The sequence below is a fragment of the Callorhinchus milii genome, unplaced genomic scaffold (assembly GCF_018977255.1).
Source record: "Callorhinchus milii isolate IMCB2004 unplaced genomic scaffold, IMCB_Cmil_1.0 Scaffold1, whole genome shotgun sequence".
NCBI classification, from domain to species: Eukaryota; Metazoa; Chordata; class Chondrichthyes; order Chimaeriformes; family Callorhinchidae; genus Callorhinchus; species Callorhinchus milii.
The window spans coordinates 107,185,821-107,202,755 of NW_024704742.1; the positions used below are offsets into that span (position 1 = coordinate 107,185,821).

The 16,935-nt window shown below is 39.9% G+C and overlaps 1 protein-coding gene across 1 annotated transcript in view; it reads left to right on the top strand.

Moving 5' to 3' along the window:
* Nucleotides 1–16,935, top strand: part of LOC103178401 (solute carrier organic anion transporter family member 3A1-like) — a 195,211-nt gene that overhangs the window by 151,905 nt on the left and 26,371 nt on the right. Inside the window, exons 7-10 of the mRNA XM_007893117.2 lie at nucleotides 1,676–1,814; nucleotides 4,493–4,668; nucleotides 5,579–5,643; nucleotides 14,044–14,168. Coding sequence (XP_007891308.2) covers nucleotides 1,676–1,814; nucleotides 4,493–4,668; nucleotides 5,579–5,643; nucleotides 14,044–14,168 — 505 coding nt within the window. The remainder of the gene's footprint in view (nucleotides 1–1,675; nucleotides 1,815–4,492; nucleotides 4,669–5,578; nucleotides 5,644–14,043; nucleotides 14,169–16,935) is intronic.

A 16,935-nucleotide genomic window follows, 5' to 3' on the forward strand; every position in this document is an offset into this window, starting at 1 on the left:
ATGCACGACTGTTTGCGGGACACTGTAGTGCGCAATTGGCTGCCAAGTTTTGTCTACAAGTATACAGTCGATTCACTTTACAGTAGATTCTGTGAAGCCATTTGAGATGTCTTGAAGACGTGAAAAGCACTGTATTAAATGCAAGGATTATTATAACATTTATTATAACTCTAAAAGTCAACAACAACAAATTACGTTTGTATAGTGCCTTTCACGTCGGGAGGGTATCCCAAGGTGCTGGACAGTCAAGGATTTTCACTCGAGCTGGGAATTGGGATCAGGAGGGGTAGAGGGTAGGGAGTTTGGTGATTAGGAGGGTGACCGATGGCACGGTCGAAGAGGAGGGTCTTGAAACGGGCCTTGAAGGAGGCAAGGGAGGAATCAAAAAGAAGAACTGTGGGATGGAGTTCCAAAGGGTGGAGTCCAGCTGGAATTTCACGGCTTAGCACTGAAATGCTGGGATCCTTGTGACGATAGGTTCAAAGATGCCACTGGCCGAAAAGGATTTTGCACGGAATCGTTTGAAGAAAATCTGGGTGGGGGAGGTGGGCAGATGTTCCCCCATGGCAGGTATTAATGGGACACCTCAAGGAAACCCTTAAAGTAGTAATTATCACATCAGTCATATCACATACTGTACTTTCCCCCCAGCAATAACTGCCGCAGAAACAGAAAGTGAACAACGCAGGTACTGACATGTCCTTTCTACCTTTACGTTTTGCCCACAAAATATACAGTCAATTCACTTTACAATAGATTCTGTGAAGCGCTTTGAGATGTCTCAACGACGTGATAAGGCGCTATATCAAATGCAAGGATTATTATTATTATTATACTCCTCGGGCTTGCTCAACTGCTTCATGTCTCATCCCAAGAGGAACCATGCTTAATATTACTAACACTGGCAGATATTTTTCTAAGGGCTCAGTGACTTTCTGCTGCTGAAATCCTGTGGGCTCTGAATAGTGCCTTACCTGAATAGTGATCTTCATAGTGTAAGTGGAGCTTCCCACTTTGAATTTTCAGCTGTGTATTGAGAGAAAGGTTTCCACTGAACACAAGGACAGAACACATGTTCAGGCCCAGCAATAGGGGACTTCAATTCCAACTTCTCACTTCAATTCGTTACTTGCACAAAATGCAGTAAATTTCAAGTAGGTTTTTTCAGTAGCTTTTTGAAGCTGTGCACTTGTAACACTTCGCTAAGCAAACTGAAAATTTGCTTCAGTTGCATGTTTTTGCTTTGCCTTTGGGTTCATACCAAATACCACACCATCCTCCAAATTGTGGATTTCAGGCCTGTGTTTGCATTGATCCCTGTTCTTAGATATTACTGGGATCAGTGAGCCGGGTTCATGTTGGGATCTGAACATGTATTCAGTGAAAGCCTTTCTTTCTGTGCTACAAAGCCAATTACTGATAATCTGTCACTTTAACAAATGAATTGCAGATAGCGCAATCCATGAAAGTCAAGCATACTGTCACAAAGTTTACAGTGTAAGAGCTGGTCTTGCATATGGGTAGAGAAAACAACTGACCTGAGTGTAAAACTCCCATTGCTTTAAACAGGTCAGAACATTGTGGTTGTCTTTATGCAGTGTTTACCAATTGCTGCTGAAACCTGCGATGTTCATGTAGCAATAATACTTAATTAATTTGTTTTTTTTCCTCTTAGTTCTTTTGATGGGCTCAAAAGGAATCTGACTGTACAATGCAATGAGGATTGTGGGTGTACAAAGAACACCTTCAACCCAGTCTGCGGATCCGATGGCATCACCTATCTGTCTCCATGCTTTGCGGGATGCACTGACAAGGTGAGGAAAAGCTCAATGGTTGTCTTGTGTCTGGGGATTAGTTTGTTCTTGTGTTTTAAACATGTAAAGAAGTTCCCTCCTTATAGATCAGGTGAGCTTAGAAGAGTAACAATGGTAGAATAAGCGATGATTCTCCAATACTATAACACTGTACAAGTCACTCTGTTCTGGGTTTTTTTGGCAGTCATTAACATTGGCTTTGATGTTGAGATACATGATATTATCGCTTGTGAAATGATCACATCAACTAAGACACATCAAGTCTGGTTCAACAAAAGCAGGACACTTCTGTGGAGACCACATTTAGATTACTTGCATTTATGTAGCACTCTTCACACAGGATAGTATTTCCAAACACTATACAAAGGCAGGTGTTGTATACAAAGCAATGTCCGGTTCCAGAGCCAGGCAGGTCCAGAGAATTCCAGGGCACTGGCACAACCAGTCTGGCTCAGCCAACCTGCACCTAATACTTTCTAGATTCAGGTAATCAGGATGTGTTCCTCCAGGGAGAGAGTGAGTGTTCCATTCCAACAATCTATCTCTTAGAATTTCCCTGCAAGGTGAGATGTAAGGAATTCTCAGTTTGGTTTGGAGTCCTGTAGCTCAGTGGTTAGAGCACTCGCCTCGCAAGCGAGAGACCTGGATTTGATTCCCAGCAGGGTGAAACCTTGGGCAAGTTTCCTTACTCCACATGCCTGATAATAATCTCTCAAGAAAAATAAAATAAAATTTGTGAAGTACATTATTGGGGTGAATTTTGCAGTGTTTCTTAACTTATTCACAATCAAAAAGCACAATCAAAAAGGAAGGTCTTTAGGCACGATTTGAATGTGGGGGCAAGGCGGAGGGATTGTGGGAGAGAGGTCCAGAGTTTCGGGGCATAGTGGCCAACGATGGTGGAATGGAGGGCATGAGGGACAAATAGGAGGCCGGAGCCAGGCGAGCGGAGGCAGCGGGTGGTGAGTGGGTAGTAAGCAGGAAGAGAGGTGCGCGGAAATTAAGTGATTTGAAAACGAGTGAGAGGATCTTGAAATCAATCCGTTCGGTGATTAGGAGTCAGTGGAGCCTGGCAAGAACTGGTGTAATGGGGGTACAGAGTTTTGTACGGGTCAATATCCGAGCGTCGGAGTTTGGAATTGCATTGTCTCAAAGCACTTCACAGGATTTTACCATAAAGTGTACAGCAAATCCTTTGAAGTCTTTTGAGACAATTCAACAACATGATAAGGTGCTATGCCAAATGTAAGGATTCTTCTCATTGTTCATAATTAGCACAAAGAATGGATTTTAGTACATTGCAAATGTGTTCCTAATACAGTACTTAGTTATTGCCACAGTTTCTTAATGAAGGACTAAACCTGTAATCAGCACACTGCCCCTGAGCTAAACACCCACAGTCATTCCTCACCGTCAGCTGGACACTGGCTGATGAGGGTAAAAAAGGATTCAGATAGTTAGTTTACTGATGTAGGGAGCTGAAACTCGTATGTAACTCCAACTCAAGAGGTCTCATTTGCCAAATGTTAGAAACTTGGAGACAATTGTCATGAAGACGTAAAAGGTGTATTCTGAAAGTTACAATGGTTATTCTGCAGTTACTACAGTGGAGTCTTATCATTCTGATCTATAGCTGCTTGCATTGTACATGTGTGCAGCTGGCAGGTTCATTCCCTGTATGCTGGCCGGTTCACTCCCCGTGTGCTAGCCAGTTCACTGCTATAATGGAAGGCTTTATACGAGGGCTGCACTGTGTAACAACAGAATTGTTAATTGGAACATGTTATCACTGAAGGGCACTATACAAACATAAATCGTATTGAAACCAGGGATCATGCTGTCAGGAAAAATGGAGAGGGCACAGGAGCTGTTTATCAAACTCTTCAGAGCCAGCTTTGTGGTTGTGAAAATAAGTCCTGAACACAGGAAATAACTCTGAAATAACTTAGCACATTTCTTGGGAATATCAGCATATCTACTTATGGGCACTCTCAAGTGAGACTTTCTAACTCATACGATTTATAAGATGGGAAGGCATCCAACTTTGAAATAAATTGGTGTATTTACAGGCCTCTCAGCTGCCACAGGAATCCTTGTAGGTGCAGGAAATCACTGCTCAAAATAGGTTCTGTATTTGGATAGCTTCTCCACAGTGAGCTGTGAGTAAGTTGAAATGTAACTGTGAAGGGTGAAGGGAAAGAACAGGAGGATGAGATTAGATACGATGGGCTGAACGGCCTTCTGTGCTGTAAACTCTATGATTTTACAATCTGGAAGGGGCTCTTTTTCAGGATAATTAAACTGGTTCAATAATAAGCAATGACACAGGCAACATTTATTATTTTACAAAGCACAACACCACCACTGTTGTAATGCCTCTTCATCGATACATTGCTTACGGTGCATTTAGAGTTTAACAATCCACAGGAAAATGTTTAAAACTGCTCCAGATTTGGGGCTGATGCTTAGTTCAGAAGGCACATAAAATATAATCATATCCACTTTACAGTATATCCTATGAAGCGCTTTGAGTTGTCTCGAAGATGTGATAAGGCGCCATATCAAAATGTAAGAATTATTAGAAGGATTATATTGTAAAAGGTTTGATGAACTGGTTGGAGATACAAAGTGTTTTTTTTTGTTTAAATCTCCACGGACAAAATGCTTTCTCTCCTCAGACTCTCAGCAACTGCGCCTGTATCAGCACGGAGTTTGGTCAGAACGCCACGGCTGTGGCAGGGCGATGCCCCCGGACCAACTGTGAGCTCACCTTCCCGGCTTTCTTTGCGGTTGTTTGCGTTGGCAGCCTGATCGGTGCCATGGCTCAGACGCCATCCGTCATGATACTCATCAGGTGAGTGAGCGCATTCCAGGGGAACAGAACAAAAGAGGCAAATTACATTTTTATAGCTCCTTCTCACATTGAAATGTCTCAAAGATAATTACCGTCAAATGTAGGGACCGTCTTTTGTAGGCAAACACGGCAGCCAGTTTATGCGTAAAACAATGCAATTTACATTTATGTAGACCCTTTCATGTTAGGGGGGTGGGGAGGGGAAAGGTGACTGAAGGTGCAGTCAGAGGTCACACATCAAGATCTCACACACAGCCATGACCAACTTACGTGGAGGATTGTAGGTCAAAACATTAGAGAATCATTTTTTCTTGAATAGTGTCATGGAATATTAACGTCCACCTGTACATGGAGATGGGGTCTTGGTCTCATTGCTACATCCAACAACACAGCCTTCTCCAATACTGCACTGTGGTTTCATCCTCAAATATACATGGAACTTGAGCTTTCTGACTACAGAGGGCTACCAACAGAGCCAAGCTGATGTCAGTCAAGGATGGTTTTGTTCTTACTTGCAGAGCTTGTCAGTACAGCTCTGTGAAGAGAAAGAGTGAGCAGATTGGATTATTGCACAAGGGAGGGAGGGTCACATGTGTATATATGAAAATTATTGTCAAAAATAGCTTTTAACTATCAAATGAATTTGCATATGAACAGCCTGCCCCCCCATTCTATTTTGACACAGTGATTTGTTCCAGTCTCTGACTGGCAGTACTTTTGTTGCTGTTTTGGTCCCATACTCTTTCCTGTGTCCCATGGAGCGCTGATCTGCATGTGGTGGTTAAGAATAGTACATGTGAGAGTGTGTTATTGCGTGATTTCAACACTACACAGAAACAAGCTCAGCATTACAGACTGGCTCATGAAATGCAGCTGGTGATAATTAGTTTGCTTTTCTTTCCCTTTGCAGGTCGGTGAATCCTGAGAATAAATCGTACGCCCTTGGTGTCCAGTTCCTCATGCTCAGATTACTTGGTGAGACTTTGCTTCATTTAATGAGACATTGGGGTGAAAAATGTGACTGTTAATGTGTTAAGGAACGCATGACTGAACATTCAGTTTGTTGATAACTAAAGACATCTACAATTGATATGAATTGAAATGATTAATGTATTTGACATCTGAGAGCTTTCTTCAAAGGTATTTTGAGAAGATAGAGAGGCTATTTTTAGAACTGATGAATCTTTCTTGCACAAAATCTATGGGGTATAATTTGCAGTGTTCCTTAACATGTTCCTTAATTTAACACCAGTGTTAATAATCACAAAAAAGCAGTATTTTCAATGTCAGCCCCACATGCCTCGAATTTCACCTAGTCTTAGCCTGTTAGCCTGTTTTGTCTTAAAATTTAAGACTGCAGAATTGTGAAATATTATTTAATTCAGTTTTAATTTGGAAACTGTTTTGCCGCAATTTGTTGAAAAAGGCTTCCAAAATCAAACTGTTTTGAGGAATTTTCCACAATTCTGTGCAATCTCGAATTATAAGACAAAACGGTTGTACAGGTTGAGACGAGGTGGAATTTGGAGAGAGCATTCCAAGCTCACTGCACACTAAACCTGTTATAATGCCCTGCCTGGCCACCGGTGGCAGTACCAGCCTGAGTACCTCTCATTTCCAAACTAATCCACTGCCGTTTTGAGTATTTCAGCTCTGAAAGAGAGATTAAAGTTTGAGAGGTTCTTGGCCCTTGGAGGGTCAGGTAGTATATATTGTAAGACTGATTTTCTCCATCAAAAATTGTTTTGATCAAGACCCAGAAAGTGTTTAATTGATGTTGGCGCCTCAGGTGCCAGGGTATTATAATAGGTTTAGTGTCAGCAAGGAATGCTAAAGGCACACAAAACACCACTTACTGTGCGGCGATAAGGAATGCATTGAGGAATACCCTAAGCTTTACCCCAAGTGTCCTAACTCACTCAGAAGCCCTGAATGTGCTGGTGTTCATCAGGCCTCTGTACATTGGCCAGGTAACAATTCTTCATGTGTTAGCCTAGATAGTTTGTCACCAGGCTACCCATCAACAAGATCAAGTGTGAACCAGGCCACACTTGATGCATTCCCACTCACACCTTCCAGAACTAAGGTATTTGAATATCTATTAGGAGAAACTGTAGCTGATTTAAGATTAGGTCAGTATCCAGGGAAACAGGGTGGAATTGCTGCTCCCGTGATCGGGAATAATTTCAGGCTCAACAATTCCTGCTCTCTACAAACATAGCATCAATGATAGAAACTACAGAACCCGTGGGCAAAACCATTCTCTGGAAGTCAGACAGTATCCCAAACCCATTGTTAAGGACTGCTTTTAAGGATATATTTTAACTGCTTTGTCACTGGTGATAATTATGACATCGCACACAAATTTGTTCCCCAGGTTTTTCCTTGCTATTTGTGTTGTCTGTATCAACTCTCTCTCTCTCTCACTCTCTGTTGATTTAGTTTCTGCATACATGTTGTTTTCTCATCTCTCTTTGTGTTGCTTTCACCCCTTTCTTTCTATCATTTATTCCTCTTTCCTTTGTGCTCCCATGTGTGTACCCATTTCAAATTCGCCTTTCACAACTTTTATTTTCTGATAGCGGACCTTCCCCACTGTGTAGAGACAGGTCTTTAAATGCCATACTACTACTAATCCTTACATCTGGTGTGCCTTATCACATCAAAATGTCTTGGGGAGCGACAGGATTTAATGTTGAATGCATTGGCCTTATTTTGTAGGCGAATCTGGCCAACACTTTGTACACATCAATATCCCACAAAGTCATGAAGTGAATGACTAATTTTGCCTGGAGGATTGTTGGCCAGGACACCAGGAGAAGAAACTTTCTCTTTTTTAAAAGTAATACCACAGGATCTTTATCATCCGCCTGAATAGGCAGACATCGGGATCTCTTAACTAAAGAACAATACATCCGACCATACTACATTGGCCTAGAGACCTTGAGTTCAAAGTCCTGATGGGGGCTTGAACTCATAATCTATCTGGTGTCAGTGGTGAAAGTTCTCCCAACTCAGGACTGACATAGTCATGGATACAAAATGTACATCACATACCTGTACAGTCATATTTATCTTGCGGTTCTGCTTGAACAGCAGAGCGGTGTGCTAAATGTGCCATTATCTCAAGCTGCTGTGTCCTAGTTTGAGATCCTAAGGGAGTTGCAGAAAGGATGAGGGATCGGATACCAACTTATAGGATTTATATTGGCCCTGATTTCACAGGAGTGGCTCCCTGCAGAGAGCCACATTAAAATGGAAGATCAGAGCTATGATCTTTCAATGTTTTATTCACAAAACCTATACAGAGGTGGGAGGACATGTTATTAAAGGATCTTCCTTCACTTCTTTTCTCCTTTAATGTTGTAGAAGTTAATTTGAATGGAAAAATAGGCCCTAAGAGATAAGCATTTGACAAAGCTAGTTTCAAAGCCACAATGTGTGAGACCGAGCCAAGCATGTATTGTTTTAAAGACTTTCGAGCTTCACCAGGTTTGCCGAATTGTAAAAGTGAGTGGTATTAATGCATGTCAGTTTGGGATGTACCTACCCTTTGTTACATTTCACAGTCACTGGAGCTGCAGTTACCTTAACCTAATGTAAGTACTTTGGTTTGATACACACAGCACCACCAGTAAAACAGATCATAATTATATGTAGACTGACCAGATTATCAAATTAAAATCAATGCAAAATAGATTAGAAATCATTTGTTAGCCATGTATCAACATCAGCCATATGAAACGCCTTACTTTGAAATACATAAATATATAGCAGTAAGCAGACACAATTACATTTTGATGCAATATTTACTCTTATTAGTTTTGTCCTTTCCTGTTGCATGAAGTGACTCAGATAAATGGAAATATTTTAAATCTATCATGTTAACCAGTGGTTTTTTCTTATATTTTTGGGTTCAGGTGTTTACCATTATTTTACATCTGGACTGTAACTCAATAATAAGGCTGAAACATAGAGGCCTTTGAAAATAACTTTACGGTTCATTTATAATGTACATTGGTTGCTGGGTTATTGTAGGTAGTAAGATACTTACCAATCCCTCTCACATTTTACTAAAATGTGACAGAGAACCACAACTTGAAGCTCACTATCAGATCTTGCAAGCGTAGAGCAATTTACTTTGGATATACTTCTGACAAATGCAGAACAGATGAGAAATGTGAAGATAAGATAGTATTAGCTCTGTGGTGTGTGACTCCCTCCCCCACCTCCACTCCACCAGCGTATAGCCTCAGACCTTTCTCATCAGCCGCAGCATGGTGTGGAAAATTAGCATTTACATAATATTCATGTGCACTGTTGGGCATATTTTATCCAGGAAGCATATTATACGTTTGCACACACAGAGAGCAAAGCCATCCTTATCTGAGCAGCACATCCCAGCTTGAACTGTATCAGCATTGTAAATGAAATNCAAGCAGTGACATTTTTTAAAGACTGATCTCACAGTGGCTTTTGAATCATGGGTAAAACAACATTTGAGAGTGTTCTATTTATCATATAAAACATTACTCGTGTCAGATAATGGACCTGCACACCCCCAGTGGAGATTTCAAAGGCGAGAGCACATTTGGATGATGTGTTCTCCACCCAACATGAGATTGCTGTTTCAGCCCATTGAGCTGGGAATGCTTGAAGCTGTCAATTCATGTTGCTGGAATGTCTGGTGCAGAAGCTTCAGGGGCTGAGAGTGAAGGGCAGTAGTTGAACCTGAAGTCCACACATGGCTGCACATCTATGAGAAAGCACTGTTACTGTGTCTCTTAGCACAAGACACCAGTGACCCGAAACCATCGATGACCCAGAGTGGAAGATGTAGATGGAGCAAGGTTATGATCTGGTCAACCATGCATTCATAAGGATCATTTCAGATTTAAACATAGGTGCAGAGTGTTGGGTTGTGGCAGCAATGGCTAACCAATGGTGCTCATCAAACCAAATAATCCAGCAAATTGTCTTTGAGAACACAACCAGAGGTGGTGCCGGATCAATGGTTCTGACAGGGATAACACTGCTCCAGACTGTCACAATTTTCCACATCATAAGGTCACAAAATTGGTTCAGATGAAGAGGTCCTTCGGCCCATTTGATTTCATCCTTCCTGAATACCTTACTAACTTTCCGTCACAGAATCAAGTTTTTTTTAAATGTTTCCAGAGTCCTGGCCTCAAACACTCTTACAGTTATCAATTAATTGCCCTCTGGGTAAAGAAATGCCTCCTGGTGTCCCATCCTGAAATTGCTATTTTGCAACTCAAAATCTATGTTCTCTTCTACTGTCTTAGTGCATCCTAAAGTATTGTCCCAGGTTTCCTTTTTCAGTCCCATTTAAATAAAATGGTTTCCCTATAAAGTTCCCTCTGAGACATCTTTCAGTACTGAAGAAAACTAGCTCATTCCTCTAACTTTGGGGATCATTCTCATTGTTATTCAGCACATATTTGATGCCCCGTACACCGCTTGGATTTTATTCTGATGGATTGTATGTTCTTGCTCAATTCACTTTACAATATATTCTGTGAAGCGCTTTGAGACCTCTCAAAGACATGATAAGACACAATATCAAATGCAAGGATTATTATTCTGTTTGCAACAGATTCTAAACAACAGCATAAAATATTTGTTTGTCATTAAATGTTATACTTTGAATAATCTAAACATTGTATACATTCACAAAGGCTTAGTTGAGGTCAGTATTTGCAGGGATTTTGTTTTGCAATTCGAATATTTTTGAGGCAATTCAAATTGGCTGCTGCTTTTGCCTGTAGAATAGTTATTACACTTTACAGTAAATCTCCATCCAGAATATATTCTCTTCTCCCCCTCCCTTGCCTCCTCCAAGGCCCATCTCAAGACCTTCCTCTTTGACTGTGCCTTTGACCACCATCCCAGCCCCCTTCTATCCACCCCCTCTTAATTCCAACCCCCAGCTCAGGTGCAAATCCTGAACTGTCCAGAACCTTGGGACGTCCTTCCGATATGAAAGGCTATAAATATAAATGTAATTTGTTGTTGTTTTTGCCACTTGGGCATCACAAGGGCCAAGGCTATTGTTGTATTACATGCATATCATGAAGGGTTTCTAAAGGCTGAAGAGAAAATAACGTATGATTTATTTTGCACAAAATTGCTTCTGTGCACAGAGGCTATTTTGAGTTGTCACAAAAGCAATTAATCAAGTCCAGTTCGTTCAGAATCAAATATTGAAGATTATTGAGGTTTTGGCACTGAGCTTTGCCATCTAATAGCTGTTTATTCACTTGCGCTAGGCCAAGAGCCTTCACATTGTCATGGTACTAATGGGTCTACCAACTATGCAATTCCAGACTGCTGAAAAGTAGTTTATAAACCTGCTTCTCGCCCTTCTGTGAGGATGTGCAGTTATACGCCTAGCGATCGACCTTTGCAGATGTCAGCTCCCTGACTACCTGCACAGTCTCTGTTTTCGGGCAGGGGGATTTCAATGTGTGATGTTAACTAACAAGTGCAAGTCAATGCATCACTGAAAAAGCGACCAGTCTATATGTTACTTATTGACTGCTCCTTGGTGTGCTAGCTGTTATTCCCTAACAAAATTAACAATGGGATCGCGCCCTGAATGTGAGCCATGCCTTGTGTTAGACTTCTGGTACAGCTTAATTAAAAAGAAATATTAGAGTTGAGATAGTTTTCTGCTATGATCACTCTAATGCAAGTCACAAGTTCAATGCTTGGCACAGCCATTTCAGTCTCACTCTGAAAATCAGAATGGTTTTAATGCTAGAGGTGGACCTAAGATTTTTAGTGATCCCACAAAATGAAGTTTGTCCAGAGCATGAATTTAGGTCTAAGGTCAGGGTGGGGAGCAGAAGCTAAGTCTGAGCAGGAGCTGGGGGCAGGAGCTCAACAAGATCTGGAGCTGATCCTGAGCTGGAGTCTAGTATGAGCCGGAGTTGGAGCCAGGTCTGAGGTGGAGCCAAAACTGAGCTGAGTCTGAGCTGGAGCTGCCTCAGCCTTCGCAAGTGATGTATTCGGGCTGTGTGGAAGCATCCATTCAAAGAGACTGTGTTCTCATGTTTGCCCAAGTATTTCTGTGTGACACAAATCATTCAATATCCCACAGAAATAAATGACTCTCTCTACAATGTTGCTTCAGAATTTTAGAACCAATATTTGCTGAAGATGGTCTGGCCATGGAAGCTGTGAGTTGATTGATGGCTATCTTTGTTTTATTGGTTCGCTGGAGAACCATGTAAAACGAAGAACATTACTTGTAAATTAGGCTTGAAATCAGCACTTCATGCCCTTTGGCTTTTAAGTGGTGCCCTTTGTTTTCCACTGCATGAATACTTAAACTGTGTCATCAAATGAAGGTTTGTTAGTACGCCTTGTTGCACTTAAACCCAAATCAATAACACGCATGGTCTGCTTTGGAGGATTAGCAGCACATGTATCCACAGGCTCATTTGACAAATAAACATTTATCCTCGGTGATTTCTAGAGTTACTTACTAATACAAAAGAGCATAGAATGAGAAAAGCCTGCTCCTTACACAGCCGCACTAAAAGAGTGGTGCGGAACTCAGGGGTTTCTTTATATGGGCCATTGGCACGGGTATTGGGGGAAAAGAGAGCTCTTTCGGAGAAAAAGGCTGCATTTAAATCGTGCTGGGACAAATGTCCTAGCTAAACGAATTAACAGGGAAATAAATAGGAATTTAAACTAGTAAAGGGGGGGGGGAATATATAGGTAAGAGAAACCATAAGTTAGCATTAGAAAAGTAAAGATGACAGTGCAGAATAGCATGCCAGATAATAGGAATATGTTAACTAGGGGTAAGAAGCTTGGCAAAGTAGATAACGAATCAGAGAGTAGAGGAAATGGTAGGAAATTAAAAATGTTATATCTGAATGCGCGAAGCATTCGGAATAAAACTGATGAATTAAAAGCACAGATAGACACATATGGGTACGTCTAGTACGATCACAAAATATAGTCAATTCACTTTACCACTTTACAGTATGTTCTGTGACGTGCTTTGAGACTTCTTGGTGATGTGATAAGGCGCTGTATCAAATCCAAGGATTATTATTGTTATTATCTCTGTTCCATACAGATAATATCCAGTTTGTTTTCGGAAGAGATTAGCTAATTCTGGGATTAACTGTGAAAAACAATTAAACTATTAATCGATTGCGATTAAACAACTTATTTTACTGTGGACTGTATGAGTGTGAGCATCTCTTATATGAAAGTTGTAAAACATTGTCTCAGAATCTTAATATTCTTTAGTCAATTCACTTTATTCATATTCTGTGAAGCGCTTTGAGATGTCTCAATGACGTGATGACCCTATATCAAATGCAAGGAATATTATTATATTCAATTCTGCTTTTGAGATTTTTGGGCTAAGTTTATTTAAATAATAAAAAAAAAGTCCCTTACTGGAGTTTCCAAACTCAATGTAATAGGTAATAATATTAATCCTTACATTTCATTTAGGACTTCATCACGTTGTTGAAATATCTCACAGTGCTTCACAGGATATAATGGACTGTATATTTGTAGGTGAATGAACATAAAAATGGAAGCATATCACTCCACAATTAAAACAATATTTCAACATTCACACACACACAGAAATTTTTGCTAGTATCCTCACTTCATCAGACCTCATTACCTGAACGATATAGTCAAAGAGGATCAGCAAAAAATAGTTGTCTGAATGGCACAGAGCATCAATGCACCCTGTGTGGGATACTGAGTCACACTGATCAGGTTTGTTCTGTGCTCAGTTAGGGGGTATCACCGAGGCAGCACTTAGCTTCAGTATTGCTGCATCAAGGAGGGAAGAAATCAAGCAAGTTCCTGCTCTTGATTGCAGAGGCTCACCCATTAAGATGATAATTGAGGCAAGATACTGAAGGCTGCTGACTCTTGTGAAACTAATGGCCTTCAAGAGAATAATGGAAAAATATTGGAGAAAAATCTACAGAAATAGGCAGTTACAGTAAAGTCAACAACATATTTTGTAGTGGAGAGGGAGGATATGGCACGTGAGACTATCATTGGTGATGTTTGTTTCATTTACCTAAAATGCAGTCAAAAGCAATCGGTAGCTATCACTGTCTCTGAGGAACCCCCTCAATCCCTCAAGATCAGTGACACCTAATCGGTTACCGTTTACTGCATGTTGTCTGATGTGCTAATTGTCACCAGTAATAATATTACATACCGCAATATATACTCCTTTGATTTTAGAAAGAGCTACTGATGTTAGCATTCAGTTATTAGCTATCTGTTATTCTATATTTCACTGGTCTTGTATAATTAACCATGCACATTTAATTTATTCTGTTTTCTTATCCTGTTTAGGTTTTATCCCACCACCACTCATCTTTGGGGCTGCGATTGACTCCACCTGTCTCGTCTGGTCTGAAACCTGCAATAAAAGTGGAGCATGTGCAGTATATGACAATGACTCATACAGATATCTTTACGTGAGCATTGCCATTGGTTTGAAGACCATTGCGTTTATACTGTATACAATGACCTGGCACTGCATAAAGACTCATTCCAAGAGGTACATTCAGGGCGATGGGGACACAGTTGGGCGAATGACTACTTCAGATCTGTTTGCATCCACATTAACATTGGATGCAGCTGCAGCAGACACCAGCAAACCAACTGGAAGGACAACATTTATCTACCATTTGGGAGAGAATGAAATGTGTGAAAACATGGAATCTGTTCTTTAACATTTGTGCAGCTGCGGTACTTAGCTGTCTGACTATAGCTTCTGAAAAGATACTTTTGTAGTTAAAAAGGAACATATTTAAACATATATTTTAATGTTTTTAAAACAGCACAAAGACTTGTTGAAAGGCACCTGCCTTGTAAAAGATTTTTATTATTCTGTTTTGTAGATTACAGTGAGAGATATTTTGAGGTTTTTTGTGATCCTGTATGGTTCACAGTATATGCTGATAATATGGATGTGCACTAAGGTCAAGAACTGGCAGATCAGGGTTAGAAACTAGCACTAGGCCAACTGGCCAGTTTTAATATTGTTTTTTAAATTATTTGGACAGTTTTGTGCTTGTTTAAGTATTTTGCTGCATAGTAATAGTATGCGGCAGTATAAAATACTCTATAGGTAGGTATGCATACATATTGATTGCAATGGCATAAAATGGCATTGTGCAGCAAAGAATGTTTGTGAGATTTACATGTATCTATGACTATAACTATAACAAGATGTGGTTTTAGTCTCAGGTATATCTATTTGATCCACCACTTCATAAACTGGACTTCAGTATGCCACCTGACCGCACATCCCAAATGAACAAATAATGTACAGCTTGTAACGCAGGTCTACCTTTGTTGTCCAAGGCTTATTAAATAATCCCATCAACCCATTCGATGGTACAATTCAACTTTTATATCCACATAATTGACTGTTCAAACTGCCTGCTATGTAATTGGACCAGAAACAATTTTGGATTATTTTAACTCAGCCGCTGTTTAGCCTCTGAACCATTAGAGTTAATTCAAAAACACGCTTTCTGTATTTTTCTTTGGAGCAACATGTGCATTGTGCGATATCTTGTGCTTACTTGAATAATTCACTTTGGTGCTGCTAAGTATCTGCAGTCATAATGCCAAATGGTGCCTCGAGTGGTAAATGAAATATATGAAGGAGAACAGGATATCCACTGATACACCGGTTATTTATTATTGAAGCTTATATTATCTATTTTATTGCTTGAAAGTTTTTTTTAAAAAAGACAACAGCAAACATACTGGGGTCATTTTTGGTTCTAATTCATAGCGAGTGGCAGATCTGTGGTGTGGGAAACACCATTTGAACACCATTGGTATTTGTAACAGACTGTTTGCCTATTTCAGGCCATTACTATGCCCACACCATGATGCCATGCCTTTAAAATGTAGATTTGTTCAGTAACAACTAAGGGTCATTAGCTCACACTACAGTTACAATTGAAAAGGTTGCTTTCTTTCTAAACTGTGTTGCTCCTCAATGCAAAGGACAAAGACATGTTGTGACATTCTCATTGCCAAGTAACCTATGCTTGGTGCAGCCAGACCAAATGCCCACTGGCTATTTTACTACTGTCTTTCAGAAGTCAGATACACCCCAATCTGACAAGTTTACCCCTTTGCACCAGGTGAAATGTCTCCTTTTTTAGGAACTGCTGAGCTAATTAAAATAAGGTGCATGGTTTGCATTTAGAATTCAACTAATATACATTCATAATGGCCTGGTAGATAAAAGCACCACCCAGTGTAGCACTAAGCCGTTTAGACTAGAGGTTGCAACTTTGCTCCTATCTATCCTGATTTAGCTGATCACAGCCAGAGCAGGATTTGGCACTCTACAGTTGGTCATGGTGTCTCAAGATTAGGGATGTAACATTCAGACTCGATTTCTGCTCCTATTCAGTATTCAGTGACTTCTGTTGTAAAGTGTGAGTGTATGAATATTGGGTGAGGACCGGATCAGGATCAGCAGTGGTTCCCTCCATGGTTGAATAGACTGCTATCACTCATTGTCTAAGTTGACACATGATGAATAGGCACTCAAGCAATGTACATGTAGGCTGCCTCTGTATATAGAATGGTACCCCAACAAAAGTTAGCACCTTTAAGAATGAAGAGAGAGAAAAAAGGATGGTGGATGAAATTGGGGGAGAAAAAAAATATATTGTGTCTAAGTGACTTTTATTGATTATTATATTTTTTTGGAATGGCTTTCAAGAAGACAAAGCCACATGTTATTCATGCCAATCTTTACCTTAATAGGAATGTACATTTTAATATTCAATTTTTTTCTACAACAGCAATATTAAGAATACTAGTGTACATTCTGTGGAGAGTTTGTATAATTTATACCATGCTTTTTATCATAGAATTTTAAAACAATTGTATTTGCATTTTGTAAAACATAACAGATTCCATTATTGTCTCATTCGCAGAATGTGCTTTTTTTAGACTGTAGCTTGCAGTTCAAAAATATGTGTGTTATAAGTGTTAATGCCAATAAGTCCATCAAACTGTAAATTTATTATCAAATGATAAACTTATATTTAATACACATGAAACAATTACTACATATGAAATGCTTTATATTGAATTACTCTTTATGATTTACAAGGCACAGTATATACAATTATCAGTGTAATGGAGGATAAATACTGTACACATTGAAAACAATTAGAAGTTAAAACAATTAGTCAGTGACCAATA